The sequence below is a fragment of the Salvelinus alpinus genome, chromosome 4 (genome assembly GCF_045679555.1).
Source record: "Salvelinus alpinus chromosome 4, SLU_Salpinus.1, whole genome shotgun sequence".
Taxonomy (NCBI): Eukaryota; Metazoa; Chordata; class Actinopteri; order Salmoniformes; family Salmonidae; genus Salvelinus; species Salvelinus alpinus.
In genome coordinates, this window is record NC_092089.1 from 42,957,714 (window position 1) to 42,977,414 (window position 19,701).

Genomic DNA, 19,701 nt, shown 5'->3' on the forward strand with positions numbered 1-19,701 from the left:
ATCAAATCATAGACTTAATTATAACATAATAACACACAGAAATACGAGTCTTAGGTCATTAATATGGTCGAATCCGGAAACTATCATCTTGAAAACAAAACGTTTATTCTTTCAGTGAAATACGGAACCGTTCTGTATTTTATCTAACGGTTGGCATCAATAAGTCTAAATATTCCTGTTACATTGCACAACCTTCAATGTTATGTCATAATTACGTAAAATTCTGGAAAATTAGTTCGCAATGAGCCAGGCGGCCCGAACTGTTGCATATACCCTGACTGTGCGTGCAATGAACGCAAGAGAAGTGACACAATTTCACCTGGTTAATATTGCCTGCTAACCTGGATTTCTAAACTAAGCACAACCCCCACCTGTGGACGTCGGGCCCTCATACCACCCCCATGGAGTCTGTTTTTGAGCAGACACATGCACATTTGTGGCCTGCTGGAGGTCATTTTGCAGGGCTCTGGCAGTGCTCCTCCTTGCACAAAGGCGGAGGTAGCGGTCCTGCTGCTGGGTTGTTGCCCTCCTACGGCCTCCTCCACGTCTCCTGATGTACTGGCCTGTCTCCTGGTAGCGCCGCCATGCTCTGGACACTACGCTGACAGACACAGCAAACCTTCTTGCCACAGCTCGCATTGATGTGCCATCCTGGATGAGCTGCACTACCTGAGCCACTTGTGTGGGTTGTAGACTCCGTCTCATGCTACCACTAGAGTGAAAGCACCGCCAGCATTCAAAAGTGACCAAAACATCAGCCAGGAAGCATAGGAACTGAGAAATGGTCTGTGGTCACCACCTGCAGAACCACTCCTTTATTGGGGGTGTCTTGCTAATTGCCTATAATTTCCACCTGTTGTCTATTCCATTTGCACAACAGCATGTGAAATTTATTGTCAATCAGTGTTGCTTCCTAAGTGGACAGTTTGATTTCACAGAAGTGTGATTGACTTGGAGTTACATTGTGTTGTTTAAGTGTTCCCTTTATTTTTTTGAGCAGTGTAGTACCCACAAAACACCAGTCTCAACATCAACAGTGAAGAGGCGACTCCGGGATGCTGGCCTTCTAAGCAGAGTTCCTCTGTCCTGTGTCTGTTCTTTTTCCCATCTTAATCTTTTATTTTTATTGGCCAGTCTGACATATGGCTTTTTCTTTGCAACTCTGCCTAAAAGGCCAGCATCCTGGAGTCGCCTCTTCACTGTTGACATTGAGACTGGTGTTTTGCGGGTACTATTTAATGAAGCTGCCAGTTGAGGACTTGTGAGGCATCTGTTTCTAAAACTTTTTCCGATAGCATATATGGAATGTATTTGTTAGAATGTTGCAGTCAAAATGACCGCTCATTGGTTCAAAGTGAGGTCCCTTGAGGCCCGGCTTTTCTAGTGTTACGTACACAAGCATAAGTTTTGAAATACAACATTTTGAACAACAAACGTTCTACAACTGTGTCCAAGGAAGAGTGAATGATGCGTAGTGCAGTTGTGCCATTTCATCAAAACCTACACTTATGGATCCAAAAGGGTTGACACGAGCAACATTTCAAGAAATGTTACAAAATAAACCAACTCATCTTCCATTACTTGGAGATGGATAAATAAATATTTCCCCATAAGACAACATCACAATTCATAGCAAATGTTCAGAGGAAGTCTGACTTCTCAGAATTAAGCCTTCTATTTATGTTACGTTTCCTTTTGTGTTTTAAATGTGAGAGCGACATGACATCTCTTCTCACATCTGCATCCCCTGAAACCAGTCACTGCGTATCCGGGCTGCATGCACACACTCACACCATGTATGAGAAGAATGTATTTGATCAAATTGGCATGCAAGCTAGTTAACACCTTCCTCCTTCCCAAGCACCCAGTGTTGTTTCAACTTAGTTGCACACCCAGTGCTGTGATATCACTGTGTGAAAGGGTAAGTCAGCACAAAAGGTTCATACAAAAGAGGAAAATTAAGCAGCCAACAAAACCAGTCACTTTTCCGCAGTCTGTTTTATTTCCCTCAGCAGCAATGAACGTCTCAATTGAGACAGTAGGACAAATGCAGAATGACAGAGGTCAAAGTAGAACAGTCTCATGAAAAGACACTCCCATAATTGCATTGAGCAAAATTCGTAACAATTCATGTTACATCTGAGTGTTCTCACAAAAAAGGCAACTGATCTTCTGTCACAGCGTAGGTCAGTCTTCGAGAAGTGGCCTATCATTTCACAAAGTTCAATCTACTTCGCCCTTCACTTCTCCAGAGAAAATCTCTTTGGCTTTTAAATAGCCCTTATTGTAGAATTAAAACTAGTAGGTAAGTTAGAATTCTCTGGTATTTATAGTTGTGCAGTTAGTTGTACAGCTCTGCAATCAAGAACTAAAGCTTCTGTGACACTATTCTCATTTCATCTCAAGGGTTAGTCAGAGAGGGTTGCATGCAAGGTCCTCCCCCTCAATGACACCATTGTGATGGAGATCAAAGAAATCATTGCGGTGAATGAAAGTGTTGACATGCTTCTTTATTCCAGAAAGAGAGCAAGGGGTGGTCAGGACTGGTTTCCTGACGCCTGCATTAGCCAAGCCACTTAAAATAAAATACTGCAAAATGGTGCAAAAGTGGTGGCCACAGTCGGATTGGGAGGATGACTTGGGCTTCAACCTATAAGTAGAAGAGTAATACGTTGTTCTGAAGCATCACAGGGCACATTCAAACGTGCAAGTGCCATAAAACCAGTACTGGGCCTTTAATCTCAATTGAGTTTAGCCTCTGTGTAGACATCCGTTTTTGTAATTGTTAGTTAATGTCAAAAGCCACACAGTTTTCATGAAGTGTTACATCTTTGACGGATATTTAACTACATCCATCCAGTTTCTTAATGGCCAACGGATCAACCCAACTGAACATTCCAGACCTTCTCTGCTTTGCTCGGAGCCCCAGTCTGTCCCAACACGGCAGGTAACCAACCACCCAAGGCACCTGTCAGTCTCTCAGGAAGAAGACAACAGGAAATAGTTTAGGGGGGGGGGGCAGGGAGAGTGAAAAGCAGCCTTCATTTGGAGACTTCTGGGTTCTGAGCCTTCCTATAAGGTTCTCCATAATAAAACTCTTGGCTGAATCAGTGCAATTCATGCTGTCAGGTCCGGTTTAGGAGAATCTCAGAATCTTAGTGGTTTTGTGGATCTTTGTCAGTTAAACCGGAGGTGTCGAGTTGGGTTTTCTGGGTTGTGACGTCCGTACTGGAGGTAAAGGGGCACGTCTATGTGAGAGAGAGAGGGATATAGAAAGATAGAAAAGAAGGTCACCTCCAGCTTTTGTTACAATACTGTAAAACGCCAACTGTATGTGTCTACCTGCCCATTCATCTGACATCTATACATTCATCAAATTAGCCGAACAATACAGTCACTGAAGTACCTGGAAGGGACGGCTGCAACAGGAGGGCCAACAGGTGGAACTGAAGTTCTACTCGCTCCATGTTGCAGGGGGGCACCAGATGCAATGTACCCAGGGTGGGTGGGATGTGACGGGGGCTCTGAAGGCAAGGACTTCCTGGGTGCTGGTGGTTTTTTGGGTGGTACAAGGGCCTGAAGAAAATACAAAAGAAACATATAATACAATCCAGGTGTGATACAATGATTTTCGTTGATTATAGCTGATCGTCACATAGAGTTTAGGTAACAGTGACAAGACAACTGAAAATTGAGGGCTCTAGACCAACTCCAATCCTTGGGGGCCTAATTGGTGTCACTTTTGCCCCAGCTAACACACGATTCCAATAACCAACTAATGATCTTCAGTTCAAAAACGCAATTAGTTTAAATCAGCTGTGTTTGCTAGGGATAAGGAACTAGTGTGACCACTACGGCCCCGAGGACTGGAGTTGCAGGGATGGGCTCTAGACCAAGCGTAGATTTAATTAATTAACTTTTGGTTTAGTTAACTGTTCTGCTAATGGTACTAGAAATAATTTATGCGACTTGCTGATATTGACGTGTTGAAGGTTGCCTGCTTGTATGTGGACGATGCAAACTACACTCACCGGCCAGTTTATTAGGTACACCCATCTAGTACGGGGTCGGACACCCCCTTTGCCTCCAGAACAGCCTGAATTAGTTGGGGCATTCTACAAGGTGTCAGAAACGTTCCACGGGTATGTTGGTCCATGCTGACTCGATGGCATCACGCAGTTGCTGCAGATTGGACGGCGGTACGTCCATGCTGTAAACAGCCCGTTCCATCTCATCCCAAAGATGCTCTATTGGGTTGAGGTCTGGGGACTGCGCAGGCCACTCCAGGCAATGTTTTTCCACTCCTCGATTGTCCAGTGTTGGTGATCACGTGCCCACTGGAGACGATTCTTGTTATTTTTAGCTGATAGGAGTGGAACCCGGTGTGGTCATCTGCTGCAATAGCCCATCCGTGACAAGGACCGACGAGTTGTGCATTCCGAGATGCTATTCTACACACCACTGTTGTACTGTGCCATTTGTCTGTTTGTGGCCCGCCTGTTAGCTTGCACGATTCTTGCCACTCTCTTTCGACCTCTCTCATCAACGTGCCTTTTTCGCCCACAAGACTGCCACTGACTGGATGTTTTTTGTTTGTCACACTATTCTCGGTAAACCTTAGACACTGTCGTGTGTGAAAAGCCCAGGAAGGCGTCCGTTTCTGACATACTGGATCCAGCGCGCCTGGCATCGACAATCATACCACGCTTAAAGTTGCTTGGGCCACTTGTCCATTCAACCTTCAATCAAACAGTAACTTAATGTCTCGATGACATGGCCACGTGACTCACTGTCTGTAGGAGCGATCCATTTTCGTGAACGGGGTGCTGTACCTAATAAACTGGCCTGTGTGTGTATTTACACTACACCAATATATTAAGCATGGTTTAATATGCAAATGCAGTATCACACATTAATACAATGCAGTTTGTACTTTAACTTTAAAATGCTAATTTCACCTAAATAAATTTTTATTTTCAATTAGTTACCAACATTGCCATTACCTATAGCCATAGATTGGCTGTGCATTCTTTTGTAACCAACTTTTTAGAGCCACTTCCAAGTGAGTGAATATGAAGTACTTTGATCTGCATTTGCACATAAATGTAAATTCAGCAATACAATACTGAACTAAAGCTTGATTAGTCATTCAATCCATTGAATCAACCAATCAACTACATACACATCAATTAACCACACAATCCCACCAATCAACCATTAAATCCCTCCACAATCAATTAACCAACCAACCACACTCGTCACATAAATCAACCAATCAGACCCAATGCCCACATGCAGCCATGTCTACATGCTACTCTGGTACCTGGCTGCCTGTTAGCACAGGGTCAGGGGGTAGAGGCTTGGTGGGAGGAGCCGGCCGACTCAACGATGGCTAGAATAACGGACGGAAAACAGAAGAACAGGAGGAATAGATGGAGAGAATGAGTGAGGGGTGGAAGAGACCAACCAAAGGAAAGGGACTATTCAGGTATTCTAACAGAATACTGAATGAGACTCTACAGAGTAGTGTCACAATACTCCAAAATGTTCACTATTTGTACAATGAAAACAACAAACTTCAGACCAATTCTCATGCAATGAGACAAAGACAAATCATTTATATTAGCAAACCACAGAGACGAGACAGCTACCTCTATTCATTCGCCATCATGCTCAGTACCATGAAGGTAACAAATGCACTCTAAAGTAATGGAAGAGAATCCATTACGCTACTATTGACAAGACAGATTCCAATCATGGAAGTAGATGATAAGAGGGAAAGATGATTGACACCAGTGCTCCTCAAAGCCATACAGATGAGATGAATTTACCCACACTGAACAAAACTTAGAAATCAGCAACTTGACCAAAGACCATAAGATACTTTTTGAGAAACAGTGGTATGGAATATACACTGAGTGTACAAACATTAGGAACACATGCTCATTCCAGGTGAAAACTATGATCCCTTATTGATGTCACCTGTTAATTCCACTTCAATCAGTGTACAGTAAACGAAGGGGAGGCAACAGGTTAAAGAAGGATTTTTAAGCCTTGAGACAATTGAGAAATTAACTGTGTATGTGTGCCATTCTGAGGGTGAATGGGCAAGACAAAAGATGTAAGTGCCTTTGAACAGGGTATAGTAGCAGGTGCCAGGCGCACCGGTTTGAGTGGGTCGAGAACTGCAACACTGCTGGATTTTTCACGCTCAACAGTTTCCCGAGAGTATCAAGAATGGTCCACCACCCGAAGGACATCAAGCCAACTTGACACAACTATTGGAAGCATTGGAGTCAACATGGGTCAGCATCCCTGTGGAATGCTTGACACCTTGGAGAGTCCCTGCCTCGACGATTCAAGGCTGTTCTGAGGGCAAAAAGGTTAGCAACTCAAAATTAGGAAGTTGTTCCTAATGTTTTGTACACTCAGTGTACATTGATTCTAGAGCGTTAGCTAATTAACTATGTAGCTCTAGATTTGAATGTTATGTAATAATGCCAACCCTGTTGTAGGCATCATCACATAATATTCAAGTCAAGTATTACAATTTATGAAAGTGATTGGAAATAAAGAGATAAACAACTCTGGTGTGTGGAGCCATGGTCTTTGTCAACTAGTTCAATCATTGTGTCTCAGCACATAGGCTACTCTTCCAGATCTAAGCTGGGGATAGAGAGTTCGCTCATGTGGAGGGTTCTTTCGCTAAGTGACAGATTTACATGTCTAAACAGGAGAGTTAATCTTGTCCAAATTAAACCTTTGTTAAGCATTAGACACTGTGGCTACTGTTGGCACTAAAAGGAAGAACATGCTCCCCCCATGCCAGTAAGTAATGCTAAGTAATCAAAGTAATGCTGTGGTTAGTTTTCAACATAATTTAAGTCACTCAACGATGGCTAGAATAACGGACGGAAAACAGAAGAACAGGAGGAATAGATGGAGAGAATGAGTGAGGGGTGGAAGAGACCAACCAAAGGAAAGGGACTATTCAGGTATTCTAACAGAATACTGAATGAGACTCTACAGAGTAATGTCACAATACTCCAAAATGTTCACTATTTGTACAATGAAAACAGAATGTTAGTTCTAGAAAACATGAGGATTCTTATAAATTACTAATTATTATTTATGTAGAGATTTCATCTCATAGCATTGCACACACAAGCATTTTTCAAGCTACCCATCACCACATGCAGGTTTCCATTCACTGATATGTCATATCCTCATTTTTTAAAAATGTTTATTTTCTTAATATTTTTACCCCAATTTCGTGATATCCAATTGGTAGTTAGAGTCTTGTCCCATCGCTGCAACTCCCGTACGGACTCGGGAGAGGCGAAGGTTGAGAGCCATGCATCCTCCGAAATACGACCCTGACGAGCCGCACTGCTTCTTGACACACTGCTCGCTTAACCCAGAAGCCAGCCGCACCACTGTGTCGGAGGAAACACAGTACAACTGGCGACCGAAGTCAGCGTGCCACAAGGAGTTGCTAGAGCGTGATGGGACAAGGACATCCCGGCCGGCCAAACCCTCCCCTAACAACGCGGCCGGCTGCGACACAGCCTGGGATCGAACCCGGGTCTGTAGTGATGCCTCAAGCCTTAGACCGCTGCGCCACTCGGGAGGCCCCTTCATAGAATCATTTTAAAGAAACAGTGTGATGGCATGGCCCTCAACATACAGTGGGGAGAACAAGTATTTGATACACTGCCGATTTTGCAGGTTTTCCTACTTACAAAGCATGTAGAGGTCTGTAATATTTATCATAGGTACACTTCAACTGTGAGACACGGAATCTAAAACAAAAATCCAGAAAATCACATTGTATGATTTTTAAGTAATTAATTTGCATTTTATTGCATGACATAAGTATTTGATACATCAGAAAAGCAGAACTTAATATTTGGTACAGAAACCTTTGTTTGCAATTACAGAGATCATACGTTTCCTGGAGTTCTTGACCAGGTTTGCACACACTGCAGCAGGGATTTTGTCCCACTCCTCCATACAGACCTTCTCCAGATCCTTCAGGTTTCGGGGCTGTCGCTGGGCAATACGGACTTTCAGCTCCCTCCAAAGATTTTCTATTGGGTTCAGGTCTGGAGACTGGCTAGGCCACTCCAGGACCTTGAGATGCTTCTTACGGAGCCACTCCTTAGTTTCCCTGGCTGTGTGTTTCGGGTCGTTGTCATGCTGGAAGACCCAGCCACGACCCATCTTCAATGCTCTTACTGAGGGAAGGAGGTCGTTGGCCAAGATCTCGCGATACATGGCCCCATCCATCCTCCCCTCAATACGGTGCAGTCGTCCTGTCCCCTTTGCAGAAAAGCATCCCCAAAGAATTATGTTTCCACCTCCACGGTTGGGATGGTGTTCTTGGGGTTGTACTCATCCTTCTTCTTCCTCCAAACACGTCGAGTGGAGTTTAGACCAAAAAGCTCAATTTTTGTCTCATCAGACCACATGACCTTCTCCCATTCTTCCTCTGGATCATCCAGATGGTCATTGGCAAACTTCAGACGGGCCTGGACATGCCCTGGCTTGAGCAGGGGGACCTTGCGTGCGCTGCAGTATTTTAATCCATGACGGCATAGTGTGTTACTAATGGTTTTCTTTGAGACTGTGGTCCCAGCTCTCTTCAGGTCATTGACCAGGTCCTGCCGTGTAGTTCTGGGCTGATCCCTCACCTTCCTCATGATCATTGATGCCCCACGAGGTGAGATCTTGCATGGAGCCCCAGACCGAGGATGATTGACCGTCATCTTGAACTTCTTCCATTTTCTAATAATTGCGCCAACAGTTGTTGCCTTCTCACCAAGCTGCTTGCCTATTGTCCTGTAGCCCATCCCAGCCTTGTGCAGGTCTACAATTTTATCCCTGATGTCCTTACACAGCTCTCTGGTCTTGGCCATTGTGGAGAGGTTGGAGTCTGTTTGATTGAGTGTGTGGACAGGTGTCTTTTATACAGGTAACGAGTTCAAACAGGTGCAGTTAATACAGGTAATGAGTGGAGAACAGGAGGGCTTCTTAAAGAAAAACTAACAGGTCTGTGAGAGCCGGAATTCTTACTGGTTGGAAGGTGATCAAATACTTATGTCTTGCAATAAAATGCAAATTAATTACTTAAAAATCATACAATGTGATTTTCTGGATTTTTGTTTTAGATTCCGTCTCTCACAGTTGAAGTGTACCTATGATAAAAATTACAGACCTCTACATGCTTTGTAAGTAGGAAAACCTGCAAAATCGGCAGTGTATCAAATACTTGTTCTCCCCACTGTAGATAGAAAAAGGGCGATTGCATGAGAATCAACTGTGTTGGTGGTGCTGCTACTGCTACAGCTACGGCTACTGCTACGGCTACTGCTACGGCTACTGCTACGGCTACTGCTACGGCTACTGCTACGGCTACTGCTACGGCTACTGCTACGGCTACTGCTGCTACATATGGACGAAGACCTCCTCATTAAATGGCAACCTTTGACTGTACCTGGCTGTTAAGGGGGCTGGGGTCGGGGGGCAGGGGCTTGGTGGGGGCTGGCCGTTTCTTTCTTATCCAATGATGGATATATGGAAAAAGTAGAGGAGCAAACAGGACTTCGCTATAATACTGCAACTACACACATAAAAAGACACAGAATGTTAGTTCTAGAAAACATGAGGATTCTTATAGATTACTAATTATTTATGTAGAGATTTCATCTCATTGCATTGCACACACAAGCATTTTTCAAGCTACCCATCACCTCACAGGCCTAGGCCAGGTTACCTGGGCTTGTTTTAAGACAGGGTCAGAGGGGAGTGGCTTAGTAGGCGGAGCAGGTCTGTCCTGAACCTGAGAAAACAGGAGTCAAAGGGTTTTGACAGCCAATGGAAACATGCATTGGAGGGTAAGTTAGTTATTAGAATTGAGCATTACATATTCAACTCTCAGATTGAGAAAATATGAATTGGTCACTTGAGAACATACACTGAACAAAAATATAAACGAAACACGTAAAGTGTTGATCCCATGTTTCATGAGCCGAAATAAAAGATCCCAGAAATGTTCAACACACACAAAAAGCTTGTTTCTCTAAAATACTGTGTACAAATTTGTTTACATCCCTGTTAGTGAGCATTTCTCCTTTGCTCAAATAAATCATCCACCTGAAAAGTGTGGCATATCAAGAAGCTGATTAAACAGCATTATCATTACACAGGTGCACCAAGTGCTGCGGACAATAAAAGGCCACTCTAAAATGTGAAGTTTTGTCACACAACGCCACAGATGTCTCAAGTTGAGGGAGCGTACAATTTGCATGCTGACTGCAGGAATGTCCACCAGAGCTGTTGCCAGAGAATTACATTTTAATTTCTCACAACCAGAGACCACGTGTAACCACGCCAGCACATGACCTCCACATCCGGCTTCAACACCTGCGGGATTGTCTGAGACTAGCCACCCAGACAGCTGAGGAAACTGTGGGTTTGCACAACTGAAGAATTTCTGCAGAAACTGTCAGAAACTGTATCAGGGAAGCTAACAGTAGTTTGGCGTCGTAACTGACTTCAGTAGGCAAATGCTCACCTTTGAGGCCACTGGCACGCTGGAGAAGTGTGCTCTTCACAGATGAATCCCGGGTTTCAACTGTACTAGGCAGATGGCAGACAGCATGTATGGCGTCGCATGGGCGAGCAGTTTGCTGACGTCAACGCTGTGAACAGAGTGCCCCATGGTGGCGGTGGGGTTATGGTATGGGCAGGTATAAGCTACGGATAACGAACACAATTGCATTTTATCAATGGCTATTTGAATGCACAGAGATACCGTGACGAGATCTTGAGGCCCATTGTCATGCCATTCATCTGCCGCCATCACCTCATGTTTCAGCATGATAATGCACGGCCCCATGTCGCAAGGATCTGTACCTAATTCCTGGAAGCTGAAAATGTCCCAGTTCTTCCATACTCACCAGACATGTCACCCATTGAACATGTTTGGGTTGCTCTGGATCGACGTGTAAGACAGTGTGTTCCAGCCAATATCCAGCAACATCGCACAGCCATTGAAGATGAGTGGAACAACAGGCCACAATCAACAGCCTGATCAACTCTATGCGAAGGAGATGTGATGCTCAGCATGAGGCAAATGGTGGTCACACCAGATACTGACTGATTTTCTGATCCACGCCCCTACCTTTTTTTAAAGGTATCTGTGACCATCATATGAAATCCATAGATTAGGGCCTAATGAATGTATTTGAATTGACTGATTTCCATATGTTTTTTGATAAACTGTAACTCAGTAAAATCTTTGAAATTGTTGCATGTTGCGTTTATATTTTTGTTCAGTGTAGTTACTAACTTAGATAGACCTTGTTAATGTGTTAGATGCTTTTTGTATTTTCTTTATGCTCCCCTTATTCAGGCCAATCTTACAACTCATAGAAATGCCCACTACACATGTAGCCTCATCCTCTTCTACAAATTCAAAAACATCAGTCTTGAACAAGATAGACCTGTCTATAACATTGCAAGATTCAGGAATAGCTCCCCACATTTAAAAAATACTATAGTATACAGTGCCTTCGGAAAGTATTCAGACACATTGACCTTTTCCACATTTTGTTACATTACAGCCTTATTCTAAAATGTATTAAGAAAAATCCTCAGCAATCTACACACAATACTCCATAATGACAAAGCAAAAACAGTAAAAAAAAAAAAATATTAGCACATTTATTAAATCAAAAAACAGAAATACCTCATTTACATAAGTATTCAGACCCATTGCCATGAGACTCAAAATTGAGCTCAGGTGCATCCTGTTTCCATTGATCATCCTTGAGATGTTTCTACAACTTGATTGTAGTCCACCTGTGGTAAATTCGATTGATTGGACCCACAGTTGACCGTGCATGTCAGAGCAAAAACCAAGACATGAGGTCGAAGGAATTGTCCGTAGAGCTCCGAGACAGGACTATGTCGGGGCACAGATTTGGGGAAGGGTACCAAAACAATTCTGCAGCATTGAAGGTCCCCAAGAACACAGTGGCCTCCATCATTCTTAAATGGAAGAAGTTTAGAACCACCAAGACTCTTCCTAGAGCTGGCCGCCCGGCCAAACTGAGCAATCGGGAGAAAGGCTTTGGTCAGGGAGGTGACCAAGAACCCGATGGTCACTCTGACCGAGCTCTAGAGTTCCTCTGTGGAGATGGGAGAACCTTCCAGAAGGACAACCATCTCTGCAGCCCTCCACCAATCAGGCCTTTATGGTAGAGTGGCCAGACGGAAGCCACTCCTCAGTAAAAAGGCACATGACAGCCTGCTTGGAGTTTGCCAAAAGGCACCTAAGGACTCTCAGACTATGATAAACAAGATTCTCTGGTCTGATGAAACCAAGATGTAACTCTTTGACCTGAATGCCAAGCGTTACATCTGGAGGAAACCTGGCACCATCCCTATGGTGTAGCATGGTGGTGGCAGCATCATGCTGTGGGGATGCTTTTCAGCAGCAGGGACTGGGAGACTAGTCAGAATGGAGGCTAAGATGAATGGAGCAAAGTACAGAGATCCTTGATGAAAACCTGTTCCAGAGCGCTCAAGACGGCGAAGGTTCACCTTCCAACAGGACAATGACCCTAAGCACACATCCAAGACAATACAGGAGTGGCTTCAGGACAAGTCTCTGAATTTCCTTGAGTGGTCCAGCCAGAGCTCGGACTTGAACCCGATCAAACATCTCTGGAGGGACCTGAAAATAGCTGTGCAGCAACGCTCCCCATCCAACCTGACAGAGCTTGTGAGGATCTGCAGAGAGGAATGGGAGAAACTCCCCAATTACAGGTGTGCCAAGCTTATAGCGTCATACCCAAGAAGACCCGAGGCTGTAATCGCTACTAAATGTGCTTCAACAAAATACTGAGTAAAGGGTCTGAATACTTATGTAAATATGATATTTCAGTTTCTTTTATAAATGAGCAAACATGTCTTTATGGGGTATTGTGTGTAAATTGATGAGGATTTTTTTTATTTTTTAAATACATTTTAGAATAAGGCTGTAACCTAACAAATTGTGGAAAAAGTCAAGGGGTCTGAATACTTTCCTAAGGCATTGTAAATGCTGTAGTATTACTATAATTATATACTATAGTATTTACTGTAGTGTTTTTGTGGACTTTACTGTAGACTGTAGTGTTTTTGTGGACATGACTGTAGTATTTACAATTTACTATAGTATAAATGCAGTAGTATTACTATAGTTAAAAGATTATAGTGTATACTATAGGCTTTGGCGGTATCCTGATTGTCATACCGACCTTGTGCCATCCCGGGATATTCTGTAATACTGGCACTGAACACAAGGGGTGCTATTTTCAAACCCCATTCAGCCTCTGTAATCCAAAGGTTAGCAATGCTGATTTTGCAAGAAGCTGAACACTAAGCTAGATAACTAGCCAGAAAATTCTACCTGCTGACTTACTAGGTTCAGACAGCATTCCTGTGTATATTAAGACACCATGGAGTCAGTGCAAGATATGGCTCAGAAAATGTACCTCAATCCAGGGATGAGAAATGCGTTGTACTCTGAATGGTCCCATTATCCCAACTGTTACACCGTGAAGATAATGGGACAATTCGGAGTACCTCACATTTCTCATCCCTGGATTGAGGTACATTTTAATCTACACAGGTCTGCTGGCTACTAGATAACTAGCTACTAAATTAGCAAACCAAATGCACAACTACAGAGTATTGAGCACATTTTAGACAGTTAACTTAATAGTTAGAAGATATCTAGCTGTCAAACATTTAGTGATGAATTCCATACTGTAACTAGATCACCTGGGGTGTGCTGCGCAACAGTGAGTGACTCACAAGGCTCTGGTCTCTAGTCATTGTGTGGTTGTAGACAAACACCATGTGATTAGGGACTACCGTTAAACTTCATAATGAAAAATAATGTGACCGGTGAAATGAAGAATGCAATCTTTATCTCCTAACGTATTGCACAAGTTGACTGCAGGTACTTTACTTAAAAAGTAGCTACAAATATTCAAAGTATTTAAAATATGTAAGAAATAGTTTAATTGATATTGACAGCATTGAAAAAGCATCCCGTGGCTATTTCCAAATACCCCAGTATACAGTATACTACCCAAGCCTAAAATACTATAGTCTTTACTATAGTATTTTTGTTTTATTATCTTTGACATGGAATTGGCTGCTTTCTCTTTTCTCCTACTAAAACATTTCCATAACCAGTAGGTAGAAATTCTATAGTAACTACTACACATGATTAAGGTATACTACAGTGTGTAGTATAGTATTCTACAGTACACTACAGATTTCTATAGTAAGCACTACACAATCGAGGGGAATACTAGTGTGTAGTATAGTATTCAGCAGTAGGGATTAATATTTTCAAGACAAGTTTCAATACCCGCGAATAATTCATATTTATCCCAAAAGTTCTGCACCGCACCGGTACCTCTCCCTACTGCCCCCCCCCAACGTGTTCCTGCAGAACGGTGAGCCCTGATTTGCCCATTTAAAGAGTTTAAAACCAAGATATGGTCACTATGCCAGGGTTCTCCCCAAATAAGAGAGTAAAGATTTCAGAGAAAATGAAACTGATATTTAGTCATTATAGAGTCTGTCTTTGATCTTTGATCGCCAATGACATCGTTGTGAATTGCGAAACAGGCCATTCATAAATTCTGAGCCTTATGTTTCTCAATTAATTCAGCAAATTCCAGCAGTAAGCCATCTCGACAAATAGTGTGCTCAGGTCGCACAGAGCGCACCCAAAGCATTGAAATGTATAATCATACAAACTTTAATGGCAGTCAAACAAAAGTCAAATGACTAAAGTGGCTAATCTTGCTAGATAACCTTCAACGAATGATAGAATATCTCCTATATTTGGCAAAAATCGAGTTGATGATTATACAGATAGCAGATCAGCTCATGAATAATAGGGAGATGAAGAGTGGAAATAGTTTAAATATCAAAGTATCTTAACAAAGAACACCCGTTTTCAAAATATCCATATCTACTCCCATATTGTTAGTTGAGCATACATTCTCTACTGAAGATCTATGGGCAGAAAGTCTGAGACATAGCAAAGAAGCAGGGGAAATGTTATAGCGGTATTTTGACATGCATAGGCCAGAGACGTGCTTTTATAATGCAACCTATGGATTACAGAATAAAGTTAGGAATTTTCATGCAAGACAGGAGTCAGGATTTTGGATAAGAAAATAGCCTAGGCAGTCGGACAGGAGAAGATATACATTTTCCCTCATGCCTACCCACAGACTTCATGTCTGTGACAGAGATGACTATGTAATAAATTGTGCATAGGCCTATCAAATTTGTGAATGTCTGAAGAGTCACAATGACAGCTCAAAGAGGCACACGTTCTTTTATAGGCTATACTGTAGGGGTTTCCTGTAGGGTTCATTAACTGCATTCGGGTCATGTGTGCAGTTCAGTAGTGGCAATTATGCGTTCACTTTGAATTTATGGCAACTTTGTGTGAAGTAAATACGCTAGACTAAAGGCTACCATGCGACAACCTGTTTGGATATTGTGCTATTAAATATTTTTCTGCGCATGTTGTGTATTTTGTGGAATTGCATTAGTGCCGACATTGGGGAACATTTTAGTAATTTTTCGGATCTTGTCATTTAATATTTTCGGGAAATGTGTTTTCCTGGGTCAGTCAAGTGATCTCGGTTACCCATGTTAATCCCTATCCTACAGTTTACTACAGAATTCTACAGTAAGTACTATAGTATTCTATAGTAAACGGTAGTATTTTTTTAATGTGGGTCAACACAGAGAGATTGACGTCTGCTAAATGACTAATATTATTACAATAAAGTCAGTGTTATCGATTCCAGGTACCTGTAACAAGGGGCACATAGGAACAGTGTAGGTGGAAAAACTATTTGAGTGACAGCCAGGGAAGGCCAGGCTGGGTCATCGTGGTACCTTGTTAGAAGGCGGAGACGGGGTCATTTGGATGTCACTCTGGCGGCTCCAGTGGTACCTCAGTGGTTGGACCTGCTCCCCGTTACGAGCATCCACTCGCTCTGTGGCCGGGGTCCTGGGAGACAGCACACACTCACACATTAGCACATTACCATAAAGTTCATTCCACAATTTCAATAATGTGGGTTCTGAAGCATTACAAATAGTAAGCTGAGCACTGTCATAAGAGACAAGAATTATGTTTCTCTATAACACTGGTCTAGCCCTCAAAGAATGGGTGTTTGATTACAATACACTGGTATACATGATATTACAACCTAGGGGAATAATCAGTTCTGGTTCTGAAGAGTCAGAGGTCATTGCAGTGTTACAGTATAAGTAAAAATGAGGTTGACAGAAGTAACGCTCAAAATAAGCGTATAGAACTGAGACTCTCAAGAATGGTCACCATCACTATCCACGAAACCGGCTCTAAAGGAGTCTTATATAAAACATTGAAGAAATGGGGAACTAAACTGGGGTGAGTTTCCCAAAGCCTTCGTAGCATTTAGTTTGTCGTTATATCCTACTTAAAGTGCATCGCTAGTATCTGAGCTGTTTAGTCAAAAAACACCTGTTGAACTAAAACTGATCAATCAAATTTAGTCACTCTTTAGATTATAGTGAGTTATTTTAATATGGACCAAAGTTCAGATATTTTTGCAAACTAGAGAGACTCTTGGGTGTTAAATGGAACACTAAGTATTAACGTTGCACTTCAATAACAATTCGTCGTAAAGACACAGCCCAGAACTGAGCAGCTAGAAACTAATTCCATGGCTTTACTCTACCCTTAACATTTAGTACCTTTTAGCCTGTTCCACGGCAAACACCAGGCCCCAACTCTCACTATGGGCCACACTGACCCCATTGAATCAGAGGTAGAGAAAAACACAGTTAACTCTGACGTTCATTGAGTGATAAAGTGCAAGATAAACCTTGTGCATGTCCAATTCAAACTTGCACATACTCCAGCTAGCCATAGCCCCTTTCATTCCATTATAGCTATTAAAAAAACACTATGGCCGAAATTCTGTCCATACTGATAGCGGGTTTCTGCACTGCGCAAACATATACATACTATATACACATTGTAACTAATATGTGAACACATAGCTGGTGTCCCCTGGGTCAGGGCTCTCACCGGCTCTGTTGGCGTCCGGTGCCCTTGTGGAAGAGGCTGGTAGTACCCAGGCAGGGCAGGTTGCGGTGACACCGGGGGAAACGCAGGGCGAGGAAGAGGAGAACCACTGGCAGGACGAAGAGGAAGATGACCAGCAAGGCCACACGTGCCGGGTCAGATCCTAGAGATCCAGAAAATATTGTGGTCTTGGTTATCATGGCAGACATAGAATTAAAGCTGGGTGCATCTTACTTATTTCATCCTAGTTTTATTGATACGGTGTCCCAATTTCACCAGGATTTGATTAAGATAAGAAGTGTTTTCACTATATATTTTACCTCTTTGTGATGTCATTCGGAAACATAATGTTAACTTTCATTGCTATGCGGATGACACACAGCTGTACATTTCGATGAAACATGGTGAAGCCCCAAAATTGCACTCAATGAAAGCCTGTGTTTCAGACATAAGGAAGTGGATGGCTGCAAATGTTCTACTTTTAAACTCGGACAAAACAGAGATGCTTGTTCTAGGACCCAAGAAACAAAGAGCTATTCTGTTGAACCTGACAATTAATCTTGATGGTTGTACAGTCATCTCAAATAAAACTGTGAAGGACCTCGGCGTTACTCTGGACCCTGATCTCTCTTTTGATGAACATATCAAGACTTTCAAGGACAGCTTTTTTCCATCTACGTAACATTGCAAAAATCAGAAACTTTCTGTCCAAAGATGATGCAGAAGAATGTATCCATGCTTTTGTTACTTCTAGGTTAGACTACTGCAATGCTCTACTTTCTGGCTACCCGGATAAAGCACTAAATAAACATCAGTTAGTGCTAAACACGGCTGCTAGAATCTTGACTAGAACCAACAAATCTGATCATATTACTCCAGTGCTAGCCTCTCTACACTGGCTTCCTGTTAAGGCAAGGGCTGAATTCAAGGTTTTACTGCTAACCTACAAAGCATTACATGGGCTTGCTCCTACCTATCTTTCCGATTTGGTCCTGCCGTACATACCTACACGTACACTACGGTCACAAGACGCAGGCCTCCTAACTGTCCCTAGAATTTCTAAGCAAACAGCTGGAGGCAGGGCTTTCTCCTATAGAGCTCAATTTTTAGGGAATGGTCTGCCTACCCATGTGAGAGACGCAGACTCGGTCTCAACCTTTAAGTCTTTATTGAAGACTCATCTCTTCAGTAGGTCCTATGATTGAGTGTAGTCTGGCCCAGGAGTGTGAAGGTGAACGGAAAGGCACTGGAGCAACGAACCGCGCTTGCTGTCTCTGCCTGGCCGGTTCCCCTCTCTCCACTGGGATTCTCTGCCTCTAACCCTATTACAGGGGCTGAGTCACTGGCTTACTGGTGCTCTTCCATGCCATCCCTAGGAGGGGTGCGTCACTTGAGTGGGTTGAGTCACTGACGTGATCTTCCTGTCTGGGTTGGAGCCCCCCTTGGGTTGTGCCGTGGCGGAGATCTTTGTGGGCTATACTTGGCCTTGTCTCAGGATGGTAAGTTGGTGGTTGAAGATATCCCTCTAGTGGTGTGGTGGCTGTGCTTTGGCAAAGTGGGTGGGGTTATATCCTGCCTGTTTGGCCCTGTCCGGGGGTATCATCGGATGGGGCCACAGTGTCTCCTGACCCCTCCTGTCTCAGCCTCCAGTATTTATGCTGCAGTAGTTTATGTGTCGGGGGTCTAGGGTCAGTCTGTTATATCTGGAGTATTTCTCCTGTCTTATCCGGTGTCCTGTGTGAATTTAAGTATGCTCTCTCTAATTCTCTCTCTCTTTCTTTCTCTCTCTCGGAGGACCTGAGCCCTAGGACCATGCCTCAGGACTACCTGGCCTGATGACTCCTTGCTGTCCCCAGTCCACCTGGCCGTGCTGCTGCTCGTTTCAACTGTTCTGCCTGCAGCTATGGAACCCTGACCTGTTCACCGTACGTGCTACCTGTCCCAGACCTGCTGTTTTCAACTCTCTAGAGACAGCAGGAACGGTAGAGATACTCTCAATGATCGGCTATGAAAAGCCAACTGGCATTGACTCCTGAGGTGCTGACCTGTTGCACCCTCGACAACAACTGTGATTATTATTATTTGACCATGCTGGTCATTTATGAACATTTGAACATCTTGGCTATGTTCTGTTATAATCTCCACCTGGCACAGCCAGAAGAGGACTGGCCACCCCTCATAGCCTGGTTCCTCTCTAGGTTTCTTCCTAGGTTCTGGCTTTTCATGGGAGTTTTTCCTAGCCACCGTGCTTCTACACCTGCATTGCTTGCTGTTTGGGGTTTTAGGCTGGGATTCTGTAAAGCACTTGAGATATCAGCTGATGTAAGAAGGGCTTTATAAATACATGTTATTTGATTTGAGTGTATATCTATGAGTGCAGTCAAGTTGTGCATTAACAGAGGAATGGTGAGGTACCTCTAGGTGCTCTTGCAGGGCCACTGTCCACACTGCCTCCATGGCCCATGTACCTACAGTCTGGAGGAGCCCAACCCACATCACAGTGGCAGTTCTTATTGCTGTTGCACACCTGGCAA

The 19,701-nt window shown here is 43.3% G+C and overlaps 1 protein-coding gene across 5 annotated transcripts in view; it reads right to left on the bottom strand.

Moving 5' to 3' along the window:
- Window positions 1-1,979: 1,979 nt before the first annotated feature.
- LOC139573593 (disintegrin and metalloproteinase domain-containing protein 15-like) overlaps window positions 1,980-19,701 on the bottom strand; it is a 33,890-nt gene continuing 16,168 nt past the window's right edge. Inside the window, exons 18-24 of one of the 5 annotated variants that reach the window (XM_071397221.1) lie at window positions 19,583-19,694; window positions 17,171-17,330; window positions 15,988-16,102; window positions 9,776-9,841; window positions 5,324-5,392; window positions 3,407-3,576; window positions 1,980-3,248 (exon numbers count right to left, since the gene is read on the bottom strand). In XM_071397221.1, coding sequence (XP_071253322.1) covers window positions 3,182-3,248; window positions 3,407-3,576; window positions 5,324-5,392; window positions 9,776-9,841; window positions 15,988-16,102; window positions 17,171-17,330; window positions 19,583-19,694 — 759 coding nt within the window. In that variant the 3' untranslated portion in view covers window positions 1,980-3,181. Of the gene's footprint in view, window positions 3,249-3,406; window positions 3,577-5,323; window positions 5,393-9,212; window positions 9,623-9,775; window positions 9,842-15,987; window positions 16,103-17,170; window positions 17,331-19,582; window positions 19,695-19,701 lie in introns of those variants that run through there. The other 4 variants (XM_071397222.1, XM_071397223.1, XM_071397225.1 and 1 more) reach the window with 4 other exon arrangements.